The sequence below is a fragment of the Trachypithecus francoisi genome, unplaced genomic scaffold (genome assembly GCF_009764315.1).
Source record: "Trachypithecus francoisi isolate TF-2019V2 unplaced genomic scaffold, Tfra_2.0 Lachesis_group18, whole genome shotgun sequence".
NCBI classification, from domain to species: domain Eukaryota; kingdom Metazoa; phylum Chordata; class Mammalia; order Primates; family Cercopithecidae; genus Trachypithecus; species Trachypithecus francoisi.
Window position 1 is genome coordinate 1,797,261 of NW_022681463.1, and position 24,057 is coordinate 1,821,317.

The window sequence follows — 24,057 nt, forward strand, 5'->3', positions numbered from 1 at the left end:
CCAAAGAGAAGGTCGGTCCCATTCAACACTCATTCCCCACCCCCTCCCTCAGCTCCTGGCAACCATTCAACTTCCTGTCTCCATGATTCAAAGACTCTAAGTACCTCATATAAGTATTTTATGACTGGCATATTTCACACAGTATAACGTCCTCAAGGGGCATCCATGTTGTAGCATGACAGGATTTCCTTTCAAAGATTAAGATTTCGCTGTCCGTACAAACCACACTTTACTTGTCCACTCATCCACGGATGGACACTTCGGGTGCCTCTGCTGTTTAGCTATCCTGAATAGTGGTACGTGTAGACGTGGGTGTACAAATGTCTCTGGGTATATACCCTGAGTGGAATTGCCGGGCATAGGGTAATTCTGTTTTTAATTCTGTGAAGAACAGACATTTGGTTTTCCATAGTGGCTGTGGCTCTTTACACTCCCACCAACAGCGTAACAGGGCTCTGCCTTCTCCACATCCTCGCCAATGTTTATTTTCTCTTTTATAGGTTAATCTATGTTGCCTTCATGATAGTAACATTGAGCCCCTTTCATGTTCTTACAAGCCATTCATAGACTTTTCTTTGGAGAAATGCCTGTTCAAGCCCTTGCCTGTTTTTAAATCAGTTTGGTTGGTTGTTGAGTTTTAAGAGTTCTCTATATATCCTGGATATTAATTCCCTATCAGATACAGGGGCTGTGCACATTTTCTCCTGTTCTGTGGGTTGTCTTTCTACTCTGTTGACACTGTCTTCTGATGCAAGAAGGGTTTCTATTTTCATAAAGTCCACATTGTCTATTTTTCCCTGTGCCTTTGGTGTCATATCCAAAAAAATCACTGCCAAATCCAATGCCATGAAGCTTCTGCTCTGTTTTCTTCTTTTGTTTTTTGAGGCAGAGTCTCGCTCTGTCACCCAGGCTGGAGTGCAGTGGCACGATCTCAGCTCACTGCAACCTCTGCCCCCCGGATTCAAGTGATTCTCCTGCCTCAGCCTCCCGAGTAGCTGGGATTACAGGTGCGCACCATCTCGCTGGGCTAGTGTTTTGTATTTGTACAGACAGGGTTTCACCTAGCTTTTACAGTACTAGCTTGACAATACTCACCTCTTACAATACTAGCTTTTATAGGTGCCCACATATTTACCTTTACTGAGATCTTGATTTCTTCCTTTGGCTTCAAGCACGTTGGCCAGGCTGGTCTCAAACTCCTGACCTCAAGTGATCCACCCGCCTCGGCCCCCAAAGTGCTGGGATTACAGGAGTGAGCCACCGTGCTCGGCCACTCTGTTTTCTGCAGAGAGTTTGACAGTCTTAAGCCTCAGGTTCAGATCTCAGGTTCATTTTTTTGCACATGGAAAATCAGTTTTCCCAATACCGTTTGTGAAAAGACCACCCTTTCCCCATTGCATGGTCTTGGCTCCCTTGTCAAAAAAATCACTTGACCAAGTATGTGAGGGTGTTTGGCAGAGCTCTCTATTCTATTCCTTTAGTCTGTAGGTCTTTATGCCAATACTGCTCTGTTTTGATTATTACAGATTTGTAGTTTTGAAACCAGAAGTATGAGTCCTCCAGCTTTGCTCTTCAAGATTGTTGGGGCTATCTGAGGTCACTTGAGAAATTCTGTATGAATTTTAGGATGAGATTTTATTATTTCTGAAAAACAAATCATTGGGACTTTGACAGGGATTGCATATAATCTACAGATTAAGCTGGGTAGTGTTGACATCTTAACAATACTGTGTTCCAACACATAGCCATGGGGTACATATCCATTTGTTAATTCTTCTTAACAATGTCTTGCCATTTTCATTCTGTAAGTCTTTCACCTCCTCCAAGTTAATTCCTAGGTATTTCATTATTTTGATGCTATTGTAAATGGGATTATTTTCTTAATTCCCTTTTCAGATTTTCATTGTTAGTGTACAGAAACACAAATGACTTTCATATTTACTTTACAACCTATAGCCTTGCTTATTAGTTGTTTTTTAGTGGATTCTTTCAGATTTCCTGCATATAAGATCACATCAACAAATGGAGCTAGTTTTACTTCTTCCTTTCAAATACGAATGCCTTTTATTTATTTTTCTCACGTAACTGCTTCACTAGAACTTCCAGTACTATGTTGAATAGAAAAGGCCAGGGTGGGTATCTCTGCCTTGTCCTTATCTCACAGGAAAAGCTTTTAGTCTTTCACCTTGATGTCTGTTCTCTTTGAGTTTTTCATAAATGGCATGAAGTATATTGAAGTAGTTTCCTTCTATTCCTAGTTTGTTCTTTTTGCCATAACAGGATGTTGAATTTTATAAAATACTTTTTGTACATCACTTGTGATGATTACAGCTGAACGCAGTGGCTCACACCTGTAATCCAAGCACTTTGGGGGGCCAAGGTGGGACGATCACTTGAGCCAGGAGTTCAAAACCAGCCTGGGTAACACAGAGACCCTATCTATGCAAAAAGATAACAAATCAAAAAATCAGCCTGGCATGGTGACACACACCTGTGGTTCCAGCTACTTGGGAACATAAGGTAGGAGTTTGAGCCCAGGAGTTTCAGGCTGCAATGAACTATGATCAGGCCACTGCACTCCACCCTGGATGACAGAGCAAGACTTCATCCCTAATTTAAAAAAAAAAAAAAAAAGCTTTTAAAACAACATTGAGATGATCACGATTTTTGCTTTCATTCTGTTTATGTGTGTATTACAATGATCAATTTTCTTATGTCAAAATATCTTTGCATTCTAAAAATAAATCCCACTAGGTCATGCTGTGTAATCTTCTAAAGACGCTGCTAGTATTTACGTTGTATAATCTTTTAAATACATTGCCAGTATTTTGTTGAGGATTTCTGCATCACTGCTCCTCAGGCATGTTGGTATTTTGTGCTTGTGGTGTCTTTGGCTTTGATATCGGGTTAGTAATGGTGGCTTCACAGAATGAATGAGAATGTGTTCCCACCTCGTCAATTTTTTGGAAAAGCTTGAGGACTGGCAGTTATTCTTCAAATATTTGGCAGAATTCACCAGAGAAGACACTAGGTCCAGAGTGAGATTTTTTTTTTTTTTTTTTTTGAGGCGGAGTCTCGCTCTGTCGCCCAGACTGGAGTGCAGTGGCCGGATCTCAGCTCACTGCAAGCTCCGCCTCCCGAGTTTACGCCATTCTCCTGCCTCAGCCTCCCGAGTAGCTGGGACTACAGGCGCCCGCCACCTCGCCCGACTAGTTTTTGTATTTTTAGTAGAGACGGGGTTTCACCGTGTTAGCCAGGATGGTCTCGATCTCCTGACCTCGTGATCCGCCCATCTCGGCCTCCCAAAGTGCTGGGATTACAGGCTTGAGCCACCGCGCCCGGCCCAGAGTGAGATTTTAAAGTACTGATTCAATCTCCTTACTAGTCAAAGGTCTATTCAGATTTTTGCTTATTTTTATTAAATCTGGGTTTTGTTTCTAGGAATTTGTCCATTTCATCTAGGTTTTTTATTATGTTGACATACAATTGTTCCTATTATTCTCTCATAATCCTTTTTATTTCTGTAGAGCCAGTAGAAATGTTCCCATTTTCATTTCTGATTTTAGTAATGTCAATCTTTCTTAGTATACCTAACTAAAGATTTGTTGGTTTTATTGATGTAAACACACTTTTCGGTTTCTTGATTTTCTCCAGTTTTTCTGTTCTCTAATTTTAGCTTTGCTCTAATTTTTGTTAAATTGTCTTCCCTCTACTTGCTATTGGTTTAGATTTTTTTCTAGTGCCTGAACTTATAAAGTTAGGCCATTGATTTTGAGATCTTTCTTGTTTTTTAATGTAAGCGTTTATAGCTATAAATCTCCGTTATCACTGCTTTTGCCACATTTAAGTTTTGGCATTTTCATTGTCCTCTAAGAATTTTGTAAAATCTCCCCTGTGAGTTCTTCTTTCATTGTTTAGGAGTGTGTTGGTTAATTTACATAATTTTGTTAATTTTCCAGTTTTACTTGTTATTGATTTCTGACTTCATCTCCTGTGGTCTGAAAAGATGCTTGGCTTGTTATCTATCTTATTAAATCTACTGAGACTGAATTTGTACCTAGAAAAATGTCCCATGGAAACCTGGGAGGAGTGTGCATGCTGTAGTTGGGTGGGTGTTCTGTATATTCATGTCTGAGATCTAGCTGGCTTACTGTATACTCTATTTCCTGGTTTTTCTGTCTGATTGAGAGTGCTGTATTGAAATCTCCAACTATAATTAAAGAGCTATTTCTCACTTCAATTCTGTTAGTTTCTGCTTCATGAATCTTGATGGTCTGTCATTAGGTGTGTAAATGTTTTTAATTGTTTTATGTTCTCACTGTATTGAAGCTTTTATTAATATATAATGTCCTTTGTCTTTTGTAACTTTTAAAATTTAGTCTACTTTGTCTGGTTATTACTGCTCTCTTCTGGAGACTATTTACACAGAATATCTTTTTCCATGCTTTCACTTTCACCTATTCATCTCTGGATCTAAAGTGAATACTTTGAAGACAACATGTAGGTTGATCATGTTTTTATCCACTCTATAAGTCTTTTGATAGGAGAATTTAATCCATTTACATTTAAAGTACTTACTGATAAGGACTTGTTATTTTGCTATATGGCATATATTTTTCCATATGCCCTATAGCTTTTTAGCTCTTCTTGCCTCTCATTTCTTGTATCACTGTCTTCTTTTATGTTAAGTTGGATTCTTGTAGGTAAAGTTTACATTCATTTCTCATTTCCTTTTCTGTAAATTCTATAGTGATTTTCTTTGTGGTGGTTACATTTAACATCCTAAAGTTGTAACACTTTAATATGAATTTGTACCAGCTTACCTTCAATGGCATAAACAGTTCTCCTTTAAAGCTCTGTTCCCACCCCTTTAGGTTGCTCATACCACAAAATTACCTCTTAGTACATTGTGTGTTCAAAAACAAATACTTCTTTTAAATACATTAGTTTCTTAAATCCTGTAAAAAACAAAAAATGGAGTTACAACCTATTCTTACAATACTAGTTTTTACAATGGCCCACATATTTACCTTTATTGAGATTTTGGATTTTTCGTTTGGCTTCAAGCTGTTGTCTACCGTTCTTTCATTCCACCCTGCAGGACTCCCTCAAGCATTTCTTGCAGGGCAGGTCTAGCGGCAGCACACTTCCTCAGCTTTTGTTTATCTGGAAATGTCTTAATTTTGCCCTCGCCTTGTCTTAATTGAAGGACAGTTTTGTCAGCTGTAGGATTCTTGGTACCCAGTTTATTGTTTTTCTTTTAGCAGTTTGAATATACTGGCTCACTGCTTTGTGGCCTCCAGTTTCTGATGAAAACTCTGTGGATAATTTTAATGGGGGCCCCTTGTATGTGATGAGTTGCTCCTACTCTGCTGCTTTAAAGATCTTCTCTGTCTTCTGAAAGCTTAATTATAATGTGTCTTGGTGTGGATCTCTGAGTTCATCTTACTTGGAGTTCACGGTGCATCTTGGATGTTTATATTCCTATCTTTTATTAAACTTGTTGCATTTTCAGTCATTATTATCTTCAAATATTCTCTCTGCCCCTTTCTTTCTCTTCTCCTTCACAGACCTCCCAACATGTGCACTGGTCAGCCTCATGGTGTCCCGTGGGCCCCATAGGCTCTGTTCACTTCATTCTTTTCTCTTTTTGCTCCTCAGACTTAGTTATTTCCATTGTTCTGTCTTCAAATTTGCTACTTCTGCCTTTGAATCACTCTGATGAATTTTTCATTTCAGTTACTGTACTTTTCAGCTACAGAATTTCTTTTTGGTTTTTCAGGTTGTCTGTCTCATTATGATCCTTGCATTTGGTTCTATTATCATTCTCTTGACTTTCTGCACATATTCTTTGGCTTCCGTGAGCATCTTTAACACAGTTGTTTAAAAGTATTTGTCTAGTTTACCTGGCAGCAGATCCTTTCCAAGGACAGTTTTTTTTTCCCTTTAAATGGGCCATACTTTGCTATTTGTTGGCATGCCTTGTCACTGTTTGTTGAAAACTAGACATCTGAATCTATTACTGTGGTAAAACTCTGAAAAGAGGTCTCCTGTTCCCCAGGATTTGCCATTTTTGTTATTGCTGTGTTTATTGTTTCTTTGACAGCTCTAGGCTATACCTGTGCCGAGGTTCAGCCTGAGGTGTAAACGTAAGGTCTTCTCGGGTCTTTTCTGAGCCTCTCCCTGGGCAGCCCCATATATACAGTTGATTTTGTACATCCTAGTCTTCAATGTCTGGCTTCCAAAAGGGGTAAGAGAAAAATGAAGGAACAGGGGTAGCGGTAGAAAGCTGAAATGGACCAAAATTAACTGCAATGTGCTGACCAAGCCTCCCTTGAAAGTTTTCAGCCTTCAGTAGATTCCGTAGTTACAGAACCGCTGCATCAGGCAGATCCTGCCCGCAAGGTAGACGTCTACCTGGGGAGCCAGATTCCTGGTGCTTCCTATTCCACCATCTTCCCAGAATCCTCTCAATTTTATTCTTGTTCTCAAAGTCAAACTTTTAAATTTTGTCTCAATTTTCATTGTGAAAAAAGGCCAAGGAACTTGGCTTATCTTTCTCTGCACCACAGGCACCAAAAAGGAAGGTGCCTCTTTGCCCTGTGTCCACCAAGACCTTCACCCTTGGCCACCTTCCACCTTCAGGGTAGGCTCCCAGAGGATGTGCCTCAGACAACATTTGGTGGGGGAGGGGTTCACGCCCACAGGGACCACCCGGGCCTACCGCGTCTGGGCCTAACAACCTACTTTCTCATTCAAGTATACAGTAAAACCAACAAGACAGACAAATTTCTAGATAATAATCCTGAATTAGAGAAACACAGCTTGTTTAAAATGCCCATGCGCGTTTTATTAATAAAAACTAACAGTGCCAAGTTAAACAAGTCAAACAATTAAAGTCTCTTTATATTCCATAAAATATTACAGAAAAGTTTATTTGTGTTTCAATAAAAAGACTATCGTTTTAGAACAGGCAGCTAATAGCAACTGTGCAGTTAATGGGTTTTGTGAATAAATTTTAAAAGAGACTACTGCCTGTCCTTAAATTCCTTTTTCTTTTTATAAAAAAAGAACTATTAAAAATGATTGACAAATTTTGAGTTAAAAAATTGTTAAAACATTCTCTATATTTAATTTCAATTTTATAATAGATTACAGGAAGATGCTTATGAAACAAATACATTTGTTTCAGTAGATGTCTTTAAATGATAGACTTATAAGTATGTAAACAACTATATAATAAAAGGTTTCCAAACGCTGCCTGTAAGAAATCAGGCAAATTTTACCATAAGCAATAAACCATTCCAAGCCTTCCAGACAGTCTCCATAGCCGCACCAGCGTGGCAATAAGCTTTAACCAAACAAAAACAAACAAACAAAAGCACTTCGCAATTTGTTGCTGCAAAATAGGGAGAAAAGAGTGTATAAACTTGATGGAATCACAACAGTCAATATAATTTAAGGGACAATAAAGTCAATAAGGTTGATGGTGTTTATTGTTTAAAAAGTCGAATTCTGCTGTTTGCTTAGGGCTGTTTAGAAAGTCGAATTCTGCTGTTTGCTTGGACACTGTACCACTGAACAAACGCCACAGTCTCGCTATCCACCAGCAGGGGCGCTGTCCAAACTCACGGCAAATAAGTGGCATTAGGGGCGCCGTCCAAACTCACGGCAAATAAGTGGCATCGGGGGCGCCGTCCAAACTCACGGCAAATAAGCGGCATCAGGTGCTCACCGTCCACAACAGGAGGGTGTTTTATTTTCATGGATGTGGATGAAATACAATTTCTTCAGCAAACTCAGCAAAAACTTTTCAGGGGCAAAAATGAACTCTGCGCTTAAAGAAAAATAGCAAATGAAAACACAAAATCCTAAAAAGTAAATAAACGCTCTGCATCAGCACACTGGTATCAAAACACACATCCACAGCACATCCTAATCCTACGGGAAACAATCCTTGCTTATCAGAGGTGCATATCTAAATTCAATAGCTTACCAATATCTTCTTGGGAGTAGGCCAAAAGGAACAGAAAACCCACATTAAAAAAAAAGTTTCTTTTCCTAAACATTTTCCTGAAGCTGAATTTGAAGTGGGGAGGACATCAGTCGTCCTCGTCATTCTCATTGAAGTCATCATCCTCCTCATCGTCCTCCCCGACGTAGGACACCGGGGTCTCCACCCTGGAGCCGCTGTACTGAGACCCATTGGAGCTTGTGGCCAGCATTCCATCTGCACCGTTGGTCAGGTCACTGCAAGGCAGGAGGCGGATGAGGGGTGGTCAGTGCAGGGCGGCCCACTCAGCCTCCCCTCGCCTGAGGGCCTGTGGTCAAAGGACAGGCAGTGCCCCACAGGTGTGTGTTTTGTCAGTCACACAAACAGAACTGGGAGGTTGTGAGTGTCTGCAGTAGAGCATGCCAGCGCTCTGGCACTCACTCCATCCCTGTCTGGTTCTCTTCTAGCCCTGTCTCCTGGCATCCATAACAACAGAAACAGGAGGCCGAGCAGTCACACACTGCCTCTCCCTCACTCATCATTCCATCAGGAGCAGTGCCCCAGAGGGAACAAACTGTAAAACCATTAGACCCCTCCCTCCAGGACTTTCACTCATAACCAGCAACAGGAAAAAAAGAGAGCTTGGGGCAGGACCGGATGAAGTCCAGAGCGTGGGTCGAATCTGGCAGCATGGACTGAGAACCCAGAGGGTTGGCAGCACCACAAAAACCTACCACCAACCAGAGCTCACAACATTCCTAACATTTAAAAATGTTTTTCAATTAACATAAACCCATATGTACATATTTTAATACATTTTAATGGTATTTATTAACACTACAATAAAAACGAGTCAATGTGTCTTTTGATGACGTAATTCCGTATCTTGGAAACAAGTCAGAATGGTGAGAAATTCAGCCATAAAGCTGCTCACTGTAGTTTTTCTCATAACTGGGAACTACCTAGATGTCCTTTCATGAGGTACTTTTATACTATGTCCTATCATGCCACTATGAAAATTGGTGTTTCATAAGAAATGGTAATAGCTTTGTTTCCACTGTTATGAAAAACTGACAAGTCTGAAGAATCACATCCATAAAAAGATTATATGATGATAAAAGTCCTAAAAATACCCACAACCCACCTCATGGAAGAACCAGCGTTAAACATGTTTACAGACGGACCCCTACACGTTCACACATAGCTACAAGAATCGGCCTGTCAAAAGCTTGTCACCAAAGTCCTTTCTTCCATCACCACCTCACTGATCCTTGCCACAGATCAGTAACTCATCAATCACCAGTCTCACCTTACAGGTGAGGAGGCTAAGGCTGGCAGGGGCTGGCTTTGCACCTCCAGAGCTGGCAGGGAAGCTACACATGCCCAACACACCTGTTACATCTCATGGCTACAGCACATCCCAACGCAGGCTCAAGCGCACTGCAACTCACTATGTCGAGCCCTGTTATCCGGACCCATAGGTTACTAAGTTCTTATATTTCTAATTAAAGATTTTATTAACACTTAAGATTATAATATAAAGTAATACTATATATTGTATCACAATGCAATATGAAAGTTAATAAAGTCATTGTTTTGTTAATATTTACCATAAAAGTTGTATTTATCTTTGAAGCACTAAGATCAATACCTAAGGACACCATTCTACTCTATGGGATTGCAGGTTAAAGATTAAATACAAATTTATTTAAATAAAGGCCCTTTAATAGCATAGAAACTATATATAAAAATACAATAAAATGTAAGCTGAAAAATGCACAGAACAAAATATGTGTGCTGTGACCGCAGATGCGTTCTGAAAAATACATGCACCGTGACCGTTCTGAAAAATACATGCGCTGTGACTGCAGACGCGTTCTGAAAAATACGTGCACCACGATCGCAGACGCGTTCTGAGAAATACGTGCACCATGATCGCAGACGCGTTCTGAAAAATACGTGCACCATGATCGCAGACGCGTTCTGAAAAATACGTGCACTGTGATTGCAGACGCATTCTGAAAAATACGTGCACCGTGTTCGCAGACGCGTTCTGAAAAATACATGCGCCGTGACCGCAGACGTGTTCTGAAAAATATGTGTGCTGTGACCACAGACACGTTCTGAAAAATACATGCACCATGATCGCAGACGCGTTCTGAAAAATACGTGCGCTATGATCGACGTGTTCTGGAAAACATGTGCAGTGATTCCAGACAGGTTCTGAAAAATACGTGCGCTGTGACTGCAGATGTGTTCTGAAAAATGGGAGAAAAAAACCTAGAAACACTTGCTGTTACTTGGGCTGCCCGGGACAGGAGGAGTTTGGGTGGTTTTCGTTCCTACTTTATTTATTAGGTGATACTTTGAAAAAATCCACCACCATATATTACTTTTAGTTTTTAGTGAGCAAAGACCAACTGAGAAAAGCAGGGAAAGCCACACAGGGAAAGCCAGCAGGGCCCCACTGCCTGGACAGACAAGCCACATCGGAGCAGCCTCGGACCTGATGGCCACACATGAGACGGCTGCCCTGCCTTGGCCCCTGGACCCTGGGGGAGGCCTAGACGATGCCTCTCCCACACCCTCAACCACTGTCACCTGGCAGAGAACCTTGTGCCGTTAGACGTGGAACCTGCCGTCGTGATGAACACGCCTCCAACAGTTCCCTGAGCCATTTCTGAAAAGGGAAAGAAAATAAGCGAATGGTCATGAAACAGAAACAACACAAGACGCACAGGCCACCAACAAAATGACACGCAGTGCCACAGGACAGACGGCTGGAGAAGCTTCCAGATATCCTTCACTTGTCCATTATTTTCTGCACTGTGCCACGGAGCAGGACATCCCGCTGTGCAGTCACATAAGCCTGTCTTCTCTAAAAAGGCACAGACAGCCTTGCAATAAATACCTGCACACACTGACTTATAAACAGCACGCGTGTGCTTCTGCATCAGTATCACACCCATCGTGAAACAGAACAGAATGAAGTGTCAAGCTGAAACCCTCTTCCCACAGCCCATCCTGGCGGCTCCACGAAGCACAGGACAGAGGCTGGGGTCAGGGGTCAGGGCTCAGCCCACGTGGGTGGCCAGAGCCCACTGTCACCTGACAACATGGACCAGCCAGATTTTCACAAGATCTGGAGTGGTTTAGGAGCTCAGGGAGGAATCTCTGACCCTCTCAGGGAATAAATCCACACCCCAAGTTTAGGCTGACAAGAGAAGGATCAGCAGATATGGCACCTTCACAATTTCTCACCTTAAAGCCATTCTGCTGTCAGTGGTTGGGACCCTACAGCCCCACAGAAAGAATTCACCAGAACAGAAAAAAAGTTCCTTCAACAAAAGCTCCTGTGCTCCCGGCCCTCCGGAGCAGGACGCCAATGACTCTGAAACGCTTTTTCTTGGTTACTTTGCCCTAGTGACCAATCAGCTACCATCAGTGGGTGGGATCAGCAATCCAACTGCACTTCTCAAAGAATGTCAACTTCTACTTCTGGGCCTACGTGGAGGGTAAAATCCTGACTTAGCATCTCCTCACACGAACCACACGGGAAATCCACACGAGCCACCAGCGGACTCAAGGCCCCCACATCCAGTGGGTGATGGCACTGACTGGACCCCCCCCAGCCACACCCCCGCCCCCATGCCCCTCACAGCCCCCTTCTTTGTCTTTGCTCCTGGCCCTATACACGTGGGCCCAGTCTCAGCAAGACACATCCCAAGCTGGGAGGGGAGGATGCCATCTGAGGCCGGGGGCCATTCCTCACGCAGCCACGCCGGGTTGTCTGGGCATCGCTGACCTGTCACGTACGGCTCCAGAGCCTTGGGGACCAGACTTCTGGCCATTTTAAGGTCTTCAGCAGAGCAGCTCCCCGACTCCAGTCCACAGGCCATGCCCATCCGCTTCAGCACTTCTATGTCATCATGGATTTCAAATGTGTTGTCAAAATTAAACAGATACTCAAATCTGAAGGGGAAAGGCACAGTCAGAAACACAGGGTCTCCCAGTGGAGCCAGGACAGCTGACCCACTGACCGCCACACACAGCCTCCACATTCCCAGTTATCAGCATCTCCTCACAGAATTTAGAAACTCCGCAGTAAATGAGGTGAGAGGCAAATCGAGGTCCATTCTCCCAGAACACGCCCTGAGGCACATGCTCCTGGGACACAGCCTCCCACCACTCCACAACGGACAGCAAACCCCGGCTATTTGTGCAACATTTAAAACTTGTCCTCGTGACAATCCCAACAGGGTCGGCTCCCGCAAAAAGAGATAAGCGACCAGGGAACGGCTCCCCGCCCACAACCTACTTGTCATTGGAGATGCTGCAGTCGATGACTGTCTTCTTGCTGGTGTTGACGATGATGAAGGGCAGGTGGATGACTGAGTTGGGTGGCGGCGGCCGGCTGGCCTGCTGCTCCGCATGCCGGTTTCTCTGCACCAGGTTCTTGAAGGCAATTTGCTAAAAAAAAAGAGGAGCCAGGTGGCCTGTGGCGGCACGAGAACACAGTCCCTGTGCTCAAGGGGTCCTCACAGCCCTCCCTGCGCCCAGGCGACAGTGAGAAGTTGGCCTGGACATCTGAAAAGGCCAGCACCAGCCGCTGGGTGCTGACCTCTGCAGCCCAGGGACAAAAACACTCAGGAAACGAGATCCTGAGGGAAGAACTAAGGGAAAGCGGGCGCATAGCCATCCGGGCCCGAGATAAGTGTCCTCCATGGGAAGGGCGCTCACACCTCACAGCCATCTGTGCCCATGACGAAAACGTCCACCACGGCAAGGGTGCTCAACAAAACATCAATTTTGGAAGTCGATTTCTTGCTGTCCTTCACCCCTCTGAGGCCACCCACCCCCGTGGCACCTACAGGGTGACAGCCTTGGAGGGGGTGCCGTGCCGTGGACTTCGCCCACCCTGGAAAGTGGAACGCGGAAGGGCCCGTGTGCTGCAGGGGTGCTCCTCTGGGGGAATGGGCCCTGCAAGGTTGAACCCAGGGCCAGGGCCTCAGGGCCCCAAACCAAGTGTTCCACTTGGAGAGAACTTCTCTGCATTAATGTAGAGCCAGGAGACTCCCTTCCTCTCCCAGCCACCCTGGGTCTATCCCCGCTGGGCAGGTACTAAGGCACTGGCAACCAGGACTGTCCCTCCTGACAGACTCTGTGGCCCTGAGCAGCTCTCGCCCATGAGTCTCCATCACCACAGCTGCCACACCATCCCCTCTGGGAGGGCTCGAGCACACCTCGGTCAGAGCAGCAGTCAGCTCTGCAGTGAGCACCTTTACACATGACGCCCTCCACACCAGACACGGGGCCCCCAGGGGTGCCACCCACCCTCAGCACTCAATGGGAGGTGGGGAAGACCAGCTCCAGGGCCCTGATCAGCACTGTCAAGACCCAGGTGCATTGCGCCCACCACAGTTTTACATGCCTCGCCTGGCACCTGGGCCCTGGATTAAGCACCTCTGAGGGGATTTTTCAAATGTTGCTTTTGCATGAAGTCATCCCTCCATCTGTCTTTTGGCTGTTTAGACACTGTGACAAGGGATACACATGCACGCACACAGGCACATGCATGCAGGCACACACACGCAGGCATGCACACACATGCACACACATCCACGCAGGGGCACACACGCACACACACGCACGCACACACACAGGCACATGCACGCAGGTGCACACACACACACAAGCATGCATGCATACGCACACACATACACAACCTCGCTCTGGGAACACGGCCCACATTCAACACCTATGAGATGAACTCACACTCAGAATCTTTTTTTTTTTTTTTTTTTTGAGGCGGAGTCTCGCTCCGTCGCCCAGGCTGGAGTGCAGTGGCCGGATCTCAGCTCACTGCAAGCTCCGCCTCCCGCGTTTACGCCATTCTCCTGCCTCAGCCTCCCGAGTAGCTGGGACTACAGGCGCCCGCCACCTCGCCCGGCTAGTTTTTTGTATTTTTAGTAGAGATGGGGTTTCACCATGTTGGCCAGGATGGTCTCGATCTCCTGACCTCGTGATCCGCCCGTCTCGGCCTCCCAAAGTGCTGGGATTACAGGCTTGAGCCACCGCGCCCAGCCACACTCAGAATCTTAAAGCAGTCATTTGATTTGCCACACAGGAGCGTAACCCAAGGCAGTATGTTGCTGTTATAAAACGAAATTAGTAAAATAAAAATTACCCTGCCTCCAAAGATATGTATTCTCTTACCTGTAGAATAAGTTCTTGAAGTTGAGACTGTTTCTGTTTTATTCTTTCAAGTCTCCTCTGTCTTTCCACCTTCAAAAACAAACCCCCCATGTGGAGAATCATCACAATTGTTCCATACGGTGCATTTTACAACCCGCATCCTCACAGTGTCACCTATGTTTACCTTGAATGTAATCGAAGGGATATGGACAAATATAGACATAGCAGGTGCTACAAGATACAGGTGAGTTTTTCTTCCATTTCTAAACTATACCTTCTCCCCTCTCCTCTCACTTCTTGGATTTAACTACGGTATCTAAAAAGAAAACAAAAATCCCACAAACTAGGATTCAGAATTAACCTATGCTAGAGTTTCACACACTCTAGTGGGTCTGGGCCAACCACGCTCCCTCTCCTGACAGCCGAGACTGAGAAACGCAGGGAGACGTCTGCATGACCGTCTGCCAGCCGTCCGGACAGAGAGCATACGGGCATGGAGCCCAGACCCTTCTGAGTGACGGACAACAAAAACATCCACACAGACTTGAAGGGAAATCAAGGTTGAAGGGCCACCTCTAAGTTCTGACATTCCTGAGCCGAGTTGGTGGGCAGACCAATCCACTTGATCTCCTTCTTCTCCTTGGAGATGATGTTCATGGCCATCAGCACGTTTAAGGCATCGTAGACGCGCCGTCTTATGTTCTTCTGGTCATAAGCCTGGGGATGACAGGGAGTGGATTTTCCAAATGATCCAAAAAAGTCTGTGGATCCCACCTTAAACTGTAGGCCACGTGTACCGGCTCGAAGGGGCACCCCGTTCACAGAGCTGTCACCCCAACATGTCCTCAGGGAGCGCTCCCACCCTACAGATGATGCAGGGCAAGACAGGGCTGTGCGAACCCCGAGTGTGTTCCAGGAGGGGAGCTGGGGGCTCTCGGGTGTCGAGCCCAGTGGGTGAGGAGGGCATGTCTGCATTTCTGGGCCGCTGGATGTGCAGACAGCCCACGTGCTCGCTCACTGACGCTGACAGAGCATCATGCCAGCAAATGGACTGGGAAAAATTCTTTCATGCTGTACTTGGAATTTTCTGTATGGTTTTAACTGTTCCCAATATTAAAAGAGTAAAACGTGCCACACCACTTGCTTCCGCTACCCTGGCCTCTCGGCCCCCAGCACACACTTACTGACTCGTTTGGTAAAATGTGGTTGTCGGCAGCACTGAACTCTGCGACCAGCTCGTCCGCCACCTCGTTGTAGGAAGTGGTCCCTTTCCTCTGCACCTTCTCGCAGACCTTCATGGAGAAATGCCGCAGGCCCTTGCCATTCTTCTCTCCTTTCCTGTTGCGCTTCCTTCAAAATACAAAGGAGAAAAGAAGCGACTGTGAGCCCTCCTGAGCATCAGCCTGAATCGAGGAATGCTTTTGCCTGACAGCTGTAATGAGCTGCACAAAAAGGGGCCATATCCCACGGGTGCAGCAGATTCAACACGTGAGCAGGCCAGGACCCCCTAGCCCCAGCCCCCAGGCCCAGTGCTCCTGCGGGTCAGAAAGCGAGTGTCTCCCTGGCAGGCTGCACCTCTGTCCTTCCAAGTGTCAGGGAAAGCGGGAGGCGTCCCCAGGACCCGAATCAGCATATGGAAGGCGTATCAGTACACCAAGCACTTCTTTTTTTTTTTTTTACTTTTTTGAGACGGAGTCCCGCTTTGTAGCGGGCTGGAGTGCGGTGGCGCGATCTTGGCTCACTGCAACCTCCGCCTCCTGGGTTCAAGCAATTCTCCTGCCTCAGCCTCCCAAGTAGCTGGGATTACAGGCGCCCGCCACCACACCTGGCTAATTTTTTTGTATTTTTAGTAGAGACAGGGTTTCAGCATGTTGGCCAGGATGGTCTCGATCTCTTGACCTCATCATCTGCCGGCCTCGGCCTCCCACAGGGCTGGGATTACAGGTATGAGTCACAAGCACCACTTTTCTAAACAGGGCAACCAGAATCAGGAACTATGGGACATTTCAGTGTAAATTTGGGAATTTTTAGGACAAATTTCAGCAGGCTATAATTTCATCCGGCTTGGGCTGTGATAGCCGCTTGACAACAGGTGCAAACCGCTAAGTGTTCTTCACATAGAGGGAAAGCCCAACTCTGTACACTCTGGTCAGTCCCCACGTGGCGGGAAAGGTCACCTGAGGCTCCCAGCGGGTGAAGCTTTGGGCACCGACACAGGCAGGTTTTTGTAGCTTTGCGTGTGTGTTTTTTTAAGGAAAGACACAGCTCATCAGATCCTGCTTTAGTGGAAGGAGCCGCTCTGGTGGGGTCACTCATGGGGGCCGTAACCCCAGGGGCAGTAGAGGCTGAATTCAGGGGCAGTGGGTGAAATCCATCCCACGTGCTCCCAGCACAGACGATGAAAAGTCTCCAAGGTCCTGTGGCAAGTACAAGGCCAGCTTCTCCCCATCTTGGCCAAGAGCTACCAGCCCTTCAAAGAGCACTCACTATACCAGACACAAAGCAGGGTGGGCAGTGCCCAGCCCGACTTCTCCGTGACCAAGGCAGTGCGCCTCGACTGCGCACCTGTGCAGGGCACGATGATGGGTGAGTGTGATTTGGAGGCTGACATCGATGCGCACGGGAGCCCCACCGCGCAACTGTGTCACGCACGTGCCCGGGAGAACGTGGAGGTGCGAACCGCAAGCAATCCTACAACTCTAAGGGTCAGGAGGGAAGTGCTCACCCGGCAGACCAAGGTGAGGAGTCGGAAGGCTGGTTCTGAGAGGCAAAGTGAGTGCTGGGGGTGTGTGGGCTTCCTACCACCAGGGTGTTTGACGCTGCCGGTCTCTGAGGCGTACCAATTACCTACAGTCAAAAAAGACAATTCAGACAGTCAGTCCCCGCCCACACGGCGACGGTGCCACGCCCACCAACTGTTCGCTATCTGCAGCCACTGCGGAATTTCGTTAACCACAGTGAGCAGCCACGACGGAGCAGGAAAAACGTCCGGCGGTGGACGCTTTTGACACGGTGACGGCATCATCACACCTGTTCTGACTGTGGCTCATCTTCCCCCTGTCAGTCACAGGCATCTTCTCCAATTAGACAAAAGCAACAAGAAACTTTGAACGACCCAAACAAGCAAGAACAGGACAGGGCAGAGCGTGACCCTCAAAACGCACACAAGGCGCTAACGGTCGTTTAACGAGGGGGGCGGCACAGAATTCCACACAGGGCACTTCGGCACGCTTCTGGTTTTCCCTTCACCCTTTGACTTCCTTTTAGTAATATGGATGAGGATGAAATTGTATCCTTCCGTGGTACTAAAAAGAGGCCTGAAACAAACCAAAAACAGCTCTCAAAGGACAAAAGCACAGGCAGGGTGACAGCCATCACCTGGTAACCCTGTGCCCTGGGGCCCCGGGGGGACCCCTGCACCCGCAACGACGTCAGGCAAGGAGGGAGGGCGACCAGCACTGGGGGCGGAAGGTGGGGGGCTTCATGCACCCCCGGGGCTCACACACCTGGGCCTCTCTGGGGGGAACCACCAGAGGCAAGGCCAGTGTGGACGCTGACCCACCCACCCCACCCCACAGCACACCCGAGGTATCCACAACTATCTCTTCCTCAAGTGACATGCTGGCTGGTGTGACTTCTGACAAGTTCTTATCACTTTGGTTCCTCAATGAATGTTTGAGTGCGAATACCTGGGCACCCTCGTATAAGCAAATACAACTCTGACTACTCTGACTTCAAAGACCTTGTGGCCCGACTCTATCTAAACTGGAAACACTATTTCTCAGTAAATGTTAAGTCATTCAATTCACCACAAATCCAAGTGCCTCAGCGACTGAACTGCTTGTGTGGACATGTGGCTTCCGCTAAAGGGATTGGAGCTGGACACCTGCATGCTGGCGGGGGGACTTCATGCGGCTGACGCCCTGAGCTGCTCTAAGCTGGGCCCCCCACCCCGGCTCCCCTTCTTACAGGGATAAATGCATCACCTGCGGTGGCCCTGGGAGCAGCTGAGGGGACACTTTCCAAGTATCCCCAGGCCAGATCACCTGTCAGCTCCTGAGAAGAAAAGCATTTCAACAGGACCAATCTTTTCATTGACACTCATGTCTCCGATGATCAGAAATGCATCAGAGTGCGGCCTTCCGTGGATCACCCCGTTAGCAAGCCACGAAATCAAACTAGTGAATCTAGTGAATTTGCTGCAAAACGAAACCATACAAAAGACAAGTCTCCTGGGCATAGATAAATGTCCTGTGAAGCTTGTTTGGTTCAATATGTGCGTGTGTGTGTGTGCTGCTGGGGCCACGTGGCAGATCGAAACAGCAGCGTGTGCACTGCGCCACGTGGCAGATCGAAACAGCTGACAAAAGGACCCTGCGACCCGGTTGCCTGGAAGCACACTGGCCCCACACGGCTTCCTGCGTTGAGTTCAGTGGATGCCGTTCTCCGGGAGTCGATGTGAGACTGAGAACCCGCCAGCTCCACGCCAGGCAGTGCTGGCTGGCTCTGCGCATACCACACGCACAGGTACGGGGGGCTGGAGAATCCCACACACGATTCTAACCCACCTCATGGGTCTACTCCCTTCCCCGGGAATCCCAGGACCACACAAGGCACTGGATCTTGGCCCCGAGACAAATGCCATCACTGTGCCACTGTCCTCCAGTCAGGAGCAAACCGACTCACGAAGAGTGGCTCTGACTCACAATGGGGAACATCCTGATAAACCCGCGTGGGCTAAAAACACCCTAAGTCGAAATGCACGTCATCCACCTCTCCTACTGCGCATCACGGCTTAGCCAGTCTACCTTACATGTGCTCAGATCACGCACATTAGCCCAGCCGGGCCAAAGCATCTCACATAAAGCACACTCTAGATGAGGGTGGGTATCCAGGAGACCCACTGAATACCGCACTCAAAGGGAAAAACAGGATGGTCGTGTGGGCACTGGAAGCCGTTTCCACTGAATGTGTGTTGCTTTCGGACCATCTTAAAGTCAAAAAATCACAGGTCAAACCCACTGTAAGTGGGAAGAAGAGAAAGCCAGAGGGCAGGTGCACACCAGGTGCTCAATGGTGCTCACCAACAGCCTTTCCTGGAAGACAGGACTCAGCACCCAGGGGCACCCTGAGACCAAGCCGCCAGTGCACCGGGAAAGCGTTGTTACGGAGGCCAGGTCTTACAGGAAGCCTCCCTACTCTCCTGCTTTAACTGCTCCCTGCGGAAGGCACCATGTCATCAGGCCCATGCAGTGTTGGGCGAGGGTGCCTGCACCTTCCTCTGCGTGCCCTGCATGGCAGCTCCCCTCGCTGCGTATCCGCAGCACTGTCCCTGCTCCTCACCCATCACCTGCAGCTCACCAGCCCTGTGAGCTGAGTCAGCTTCACAGGAGCGGCCTGGAGCCAGCCCTCCCAGGAATGAGACGCGGAGGCTTCGCTCCCGGACCTGGCACAGGTGCGTTTCCTTCCTGATGCACAGGAAGCCGGGTGAACTTGGGCCGGCCGCCTGTGCCACAGGATGCCTTCCGGCCTCCCATTCAACAGACATGGAGCAGGCTCCCAGCCTCACTTCCCTACACCAGGAGCCACACTCAACAGCCACAGGAGCCACAGCAACACACTGAAGCCCTGCAGGGCATGTGTGGGCAAAAGTGCAGGGAAAACAGGAACCAAGGAGGTGCCAGAGGGTGGATGGGTCAGTGCCGGGAAGGACAGTTCAGAGTTGGGCCCCTAGGAAAGGAGAGGAGGTTTCGGAAGCAGAGGCCACACTAGCTGGAGTGGTGGGCAGAGACCCTGGAAGGGAGAAGTGGTCACAGCACAATGAGGGGTGCTGCCCAAAGTTGGGAGGCAGTGGGTCTGACTCCAACCAGGGCTTTCCAGGAGATCCAGGAGCCCTCTGGGAGCAGGAGGCAGGCATGGGCTGCAAGGCGCCAGGGACACTCACTCCTGGGATTTAACGGTGGCTTCTCTGGAGGATGGGCTCTGCCCTCATGACTCCCCCACGCGCCTCTCGTGGGGGAGCAGAGGAGGTGACCCGGGCCCCACAGGTCACGAGGGGTCTTCTCTTCCTACTGTGCTCACGGCTGGAATCCAAGCTGTGCTTCAGAGAAGGTAAATGACATGGCTTCAAACACTGCCGTTTGATTCTAAAGCTTTTGCAGCTTCCATGCCAGCAGTTGCTAGGAAACGGAGCACGCGGTGTAAGCATCCCACAGTAGAGGACCTGCCAGAGGTCCACCTTGCCCGAGACCAGTCCTCCTCCCCTAGAAGGTCCCCTCACTGGCTCCACAGCGAACCCTGGTGTTTTAAAGCAGCGATCCCCTACCTTTTCAGTACTAGGGACCAGTTTTGTGGAAGACAGTTTTTCCACAGACCGGGGTGGGGGTGGTTTTGGGAAGAAACTGCTCCACCTCAGATCATCAGGCGTTCGGTTCTCATAAGGAGTGCCGCCTGGATCCTGCACGTGCTGTTCACAGTGGGGTTTGTGCGCCGGTGATCCGACAGGAGGCAGGGCTCAGGCAATCACCTCCTGCTGTGCAGCCAGCTTCCTAACAGGCCCAGGGGTTGGGGACTCCTGATTTAAGGAATCCCTTCTGCCCTAAGAGCACACTTTTTGCACCTTAATTTCACACACTCTAAAAACTGAGATTACAACGTCTCTGTGTAGCATGACCCCACTCAGACACAGAATCCTAGAGATGGACTAAGGTTAACTGCAGTGTCCAGAGAGACATGGCCAGCAGTGCAGCTGCAAAGGAAAGGCCACTGTGACCACAGATGCCGCCTTCTGGGACAGAGGCCTGGGTGGGGGCTGCTTCTCGCGGGGGTCTCACACAGGCTGCTGCTCCTGCCGGCTGAGCATATCCATCCCGCACACCTTCCTGTGTGTGAGCTAAGCTTTGCAGCACTGCAGGTTTCACAAGCATTTGCACCTCAAAAGACCTTGACCTTGACAAGCCCTGTGCCTGCTGGCTGGTGAAGGTCAGAGACCTAACGAAACTCCCACCACTTTCACTCACATGGCCGGACTGAGCTCCACCCCTCGCATCAGAATGAGCCAGTCCCGTTTTTTGTAAACCTCTGGTATATAAAAAGGTTTAAGAGACATTTGCCATTTGTCAGCTTTAATTCCTACCACTGGGATTTTGCAAAACATGAAATAGCAATGACAAGCTCCACCCGAACAGGTGAATTTAAATCAGGAACTAGACTTTCAGTGACGAAGTTTAAAGCACATCAGTAAGATAATCTTCTCATTCATTTTCCTCCAGTGTATTCAGACCGGCAGTAAAGACGGAAGTGGTGCTACAATTATTCACCCAGATATAACTCTGCTATGATATACAGCACCTGTAAAATCAACCTTATAATTCCCAATCAACTTATACTCAAATCTATAATCTAATTATAAAGCAAAACAAAAACTGAATTTTTAGCGTTTATCAAAATGGCATTTACTGAAAAGCCGTGATCAGCTGTGATCAGTTATATCAGCCGTATAACATGGAAGAGCTTCCACAAACCGCTACTTTCTTTTTTTTGTTTGTTTGTTTGTTTGTTTGTTTGTTTTTGAGACGGAGTCTCGCTCTGTCCACCAGGCTGGAGTACAGTGGCACTATCTTGGCTCACTGCAAGCTCCGCCTCCCGGGTTCCCGCCATTCTCCTGCCTCAGCCTCCTGAGTAGCTGGGACTACAGGCGCCCGCCACCTCGCCCGGCTTTTTTTTTTTTATATTTTTAGTAGAGACGGGGTTTCACCGTGGTCTCAATCTCCTGACCTTGTGATCCGCCCGCCTCAGCCTCCCAAAGTGCTGGGATTACAGGCGTGAGCCACCGCGCCCGGCCAAACTGCTACTTTCAATGGCCACAAAACTTCTGCAGAGCGAGGTTTCTGTCACCTCCCACTGGCAGGAAAGGGGCCATGAAAGCTGCGTGGGACCTGGAACCGCTCACTCAGGACAGTTGTGTGGGAGCACGCACGGGGTTGGGGAGAGCACGCATGGGGAGGGGGTGCGGGGAGGGGGCACGGGGAGGGGCAGGGGGAAGGCAATCCCGCTCACATCCCTCAAGGGTGTGACCCAAAAGCCGCTCTCTCTTACAACTCATATCCTAAGATCTGTTAAAGAGTCCAGAGAATTTCAAGGGTATTTAAATAAATGGAAATAGCAAGAATGCATATAAAATAAAGACTAAAGTGCAAAAATGACCAAAATATCCCTCGTATGTGGTCATTGTTCTCTGAAGAAAACATGATTAGACCAAAAGGAGATGCCCTAGACAACAGAAATCAGCTCAGTACAGAGAGCTCTCTACAGGGCCAGGGACACCTGAGAGACACGGGAGGACACCTGAGAGACACCTGGGGACACCTGAGAGACACGGGAGGACACCTGGGGACGCCTGAGAGACACCTGGGGACGCCTGAGAGACACCTGGGGACGCCTGAGAGACACATGAGGATACCTGGGGACGCCTGAGAGACACGGGAGGACACCTGGGGACGCCTGAGAGACACCTGGGGACGCCTGAGAGACACGTGAGGACACCTGGGGATGCCTGAGAGACACGTGACGACACCTGGGGATGCCTGAGAGACACCTGGGGACTGCCTGAGAGACACGTGAGGACCTGGGGGAGAGCCTGGAACCCTGAGAGACACCTGGGGACGCCTGAGAGACACGTGAGGATACCTGGGGACGCCTGAGAGACACGGGAGGACACCTGGGGACGCCTGAGAGACACAGGAGGACACCTGGGGACACCTGAGAGACACAGGAGGACACCTGGGGACGCCTGAGAGACACGGGAGGACACCTGGGGACGCCTGAGAGACACCTGGGGACACCTGAGAGACACGTGAGGATACCTGGGGATGCCTGAGAGACACGTGACGACACCTGGGGACACCTGAGAGACACAGGAGGACACCTGGGGATGCCTGAGAGACACCTGGGGACAGGTGAACGGACAGGTTCTCATCCCACCCGGAGGCATTCGATCCTTGTAAGAGGACAGGGCCACAGCATAGGCAGCACAGGGTGAGGGTGGAGTGGACCAGGAGGCTGGGGTGCGAGAGGTGCTGCATCACCAAAGCCCAGGGCTGGCAGGAACAGGGCTGGGACAGCTGCCCAGGCGGGGCCAGAGCATCATCTCAGGACCAGGAAGGAGCCCTCAGACACCATAAACAGCTCCCCAAGGAAGGACCGGAAGCCCGGCCTAGCCTTGGGGTGGCTGTGTCCCTCACCACCAGCTCCAGTCACAGCCGAACCTGCCCACCCAGTGCCTGGGGCCCCACTTCGGTGAGGTCAGGATTCTGTGCGGGCTCCTCGTCTCCAACAGCCTGCCACCGGCAAGAACGCAGAGGGCGGACAGAGACAGGAAACAGCATTGTGAGAAGCGGCATCAGTGGGCCAGCAGCAGCCTGGGGAGGGGGATGCGCCATTTCCCAACGCCCATGCGCCCCTCTCCTGTGCACAGCCGAGGGAGCAGCATCTGCCCTGTCCCTGCCCCGAGGCCAAGGCACGGCCACGGCCAGGGCCCTGCCCCTACCTGGCTTCCCAGCCTGGTGTCGCCAGGAGGGCCACGGCCAACACTCGGCCACATCACGTAAGAAGCCCTTGTTAGATGAAGAGCTTTGAGCTCTGACACTAAGAGGAAGGTGCCTCTGGCCGGGGCCGCGGCCCCGCCCACCACCCTCCAGCTACTGGAAGGATGGCGTGGGCTGGGGCACGTCTCCCACAACAACACGCAGGCAGCTGCAGAGGGCCGTGGACAATCAAGCACTGGCCGTGGGCTCCCTGACGAGGGGAAGGCCCTATGCTGCAACCAGAGTCCAAATCCAGGCATGCCTGGGAACACCCCCAACCACACG

General features: G+C 48.8%; 1 protein-coding gene across 6 annotated transcripts in view; it reads right to left on the reverse strand.

The window, feature by feature from the left end:
- Positions 1-6,825: 6,825 nt before the first annotated feature.
- The window catches only part of TFDP1 (transcription factor Dp-1), a 58,452-nt gene continuing 41,220 nt past the window's right edge, over positions 6,826-24,057 (reverse strand). For 2 of the 6 annotated variants that reach the window (XM_033177132.1, XM_033177131.1), the window contains exons 4-10: positions 15,373-15,538; positions 14,762-14,905; positions 14,210-14,278; positions 12,312-12,463; positions 11,799-11,965; positions 10,595-10,673; positions 6,826-8,250 (exon numbers count right to left, since the gene is read on the reverse strand). In XM_033177132.1, the coding sequence (XP_033033023.1) occupies positions 8,103-8,250; positions 10,595-10,673; positions 11,799-11,965; positions 12,312-12,463; positions 14,210-14,278; positions 14,762-14,905; positions 15,373-15,538 (925 nt within the window). In that variant the 3' untranslated portion in view covers positions 6,826-8,102. Of the gene's footprint in view, positions 8,251-10,594; positions 10,674-11,798; positions 11,966-12,311; positions 12,464-14,209; positions 14,279-14,761; positions 14,906-15,372; positions 15,539-16,913; positions 17,036-24,057 lie in introns of all 6 variants that reach the window. The other 4 variants (XM_033177130.1, XM_033177128.1, XM_033177134.1 and 1 more) reach the window with 4 other exon arrangements.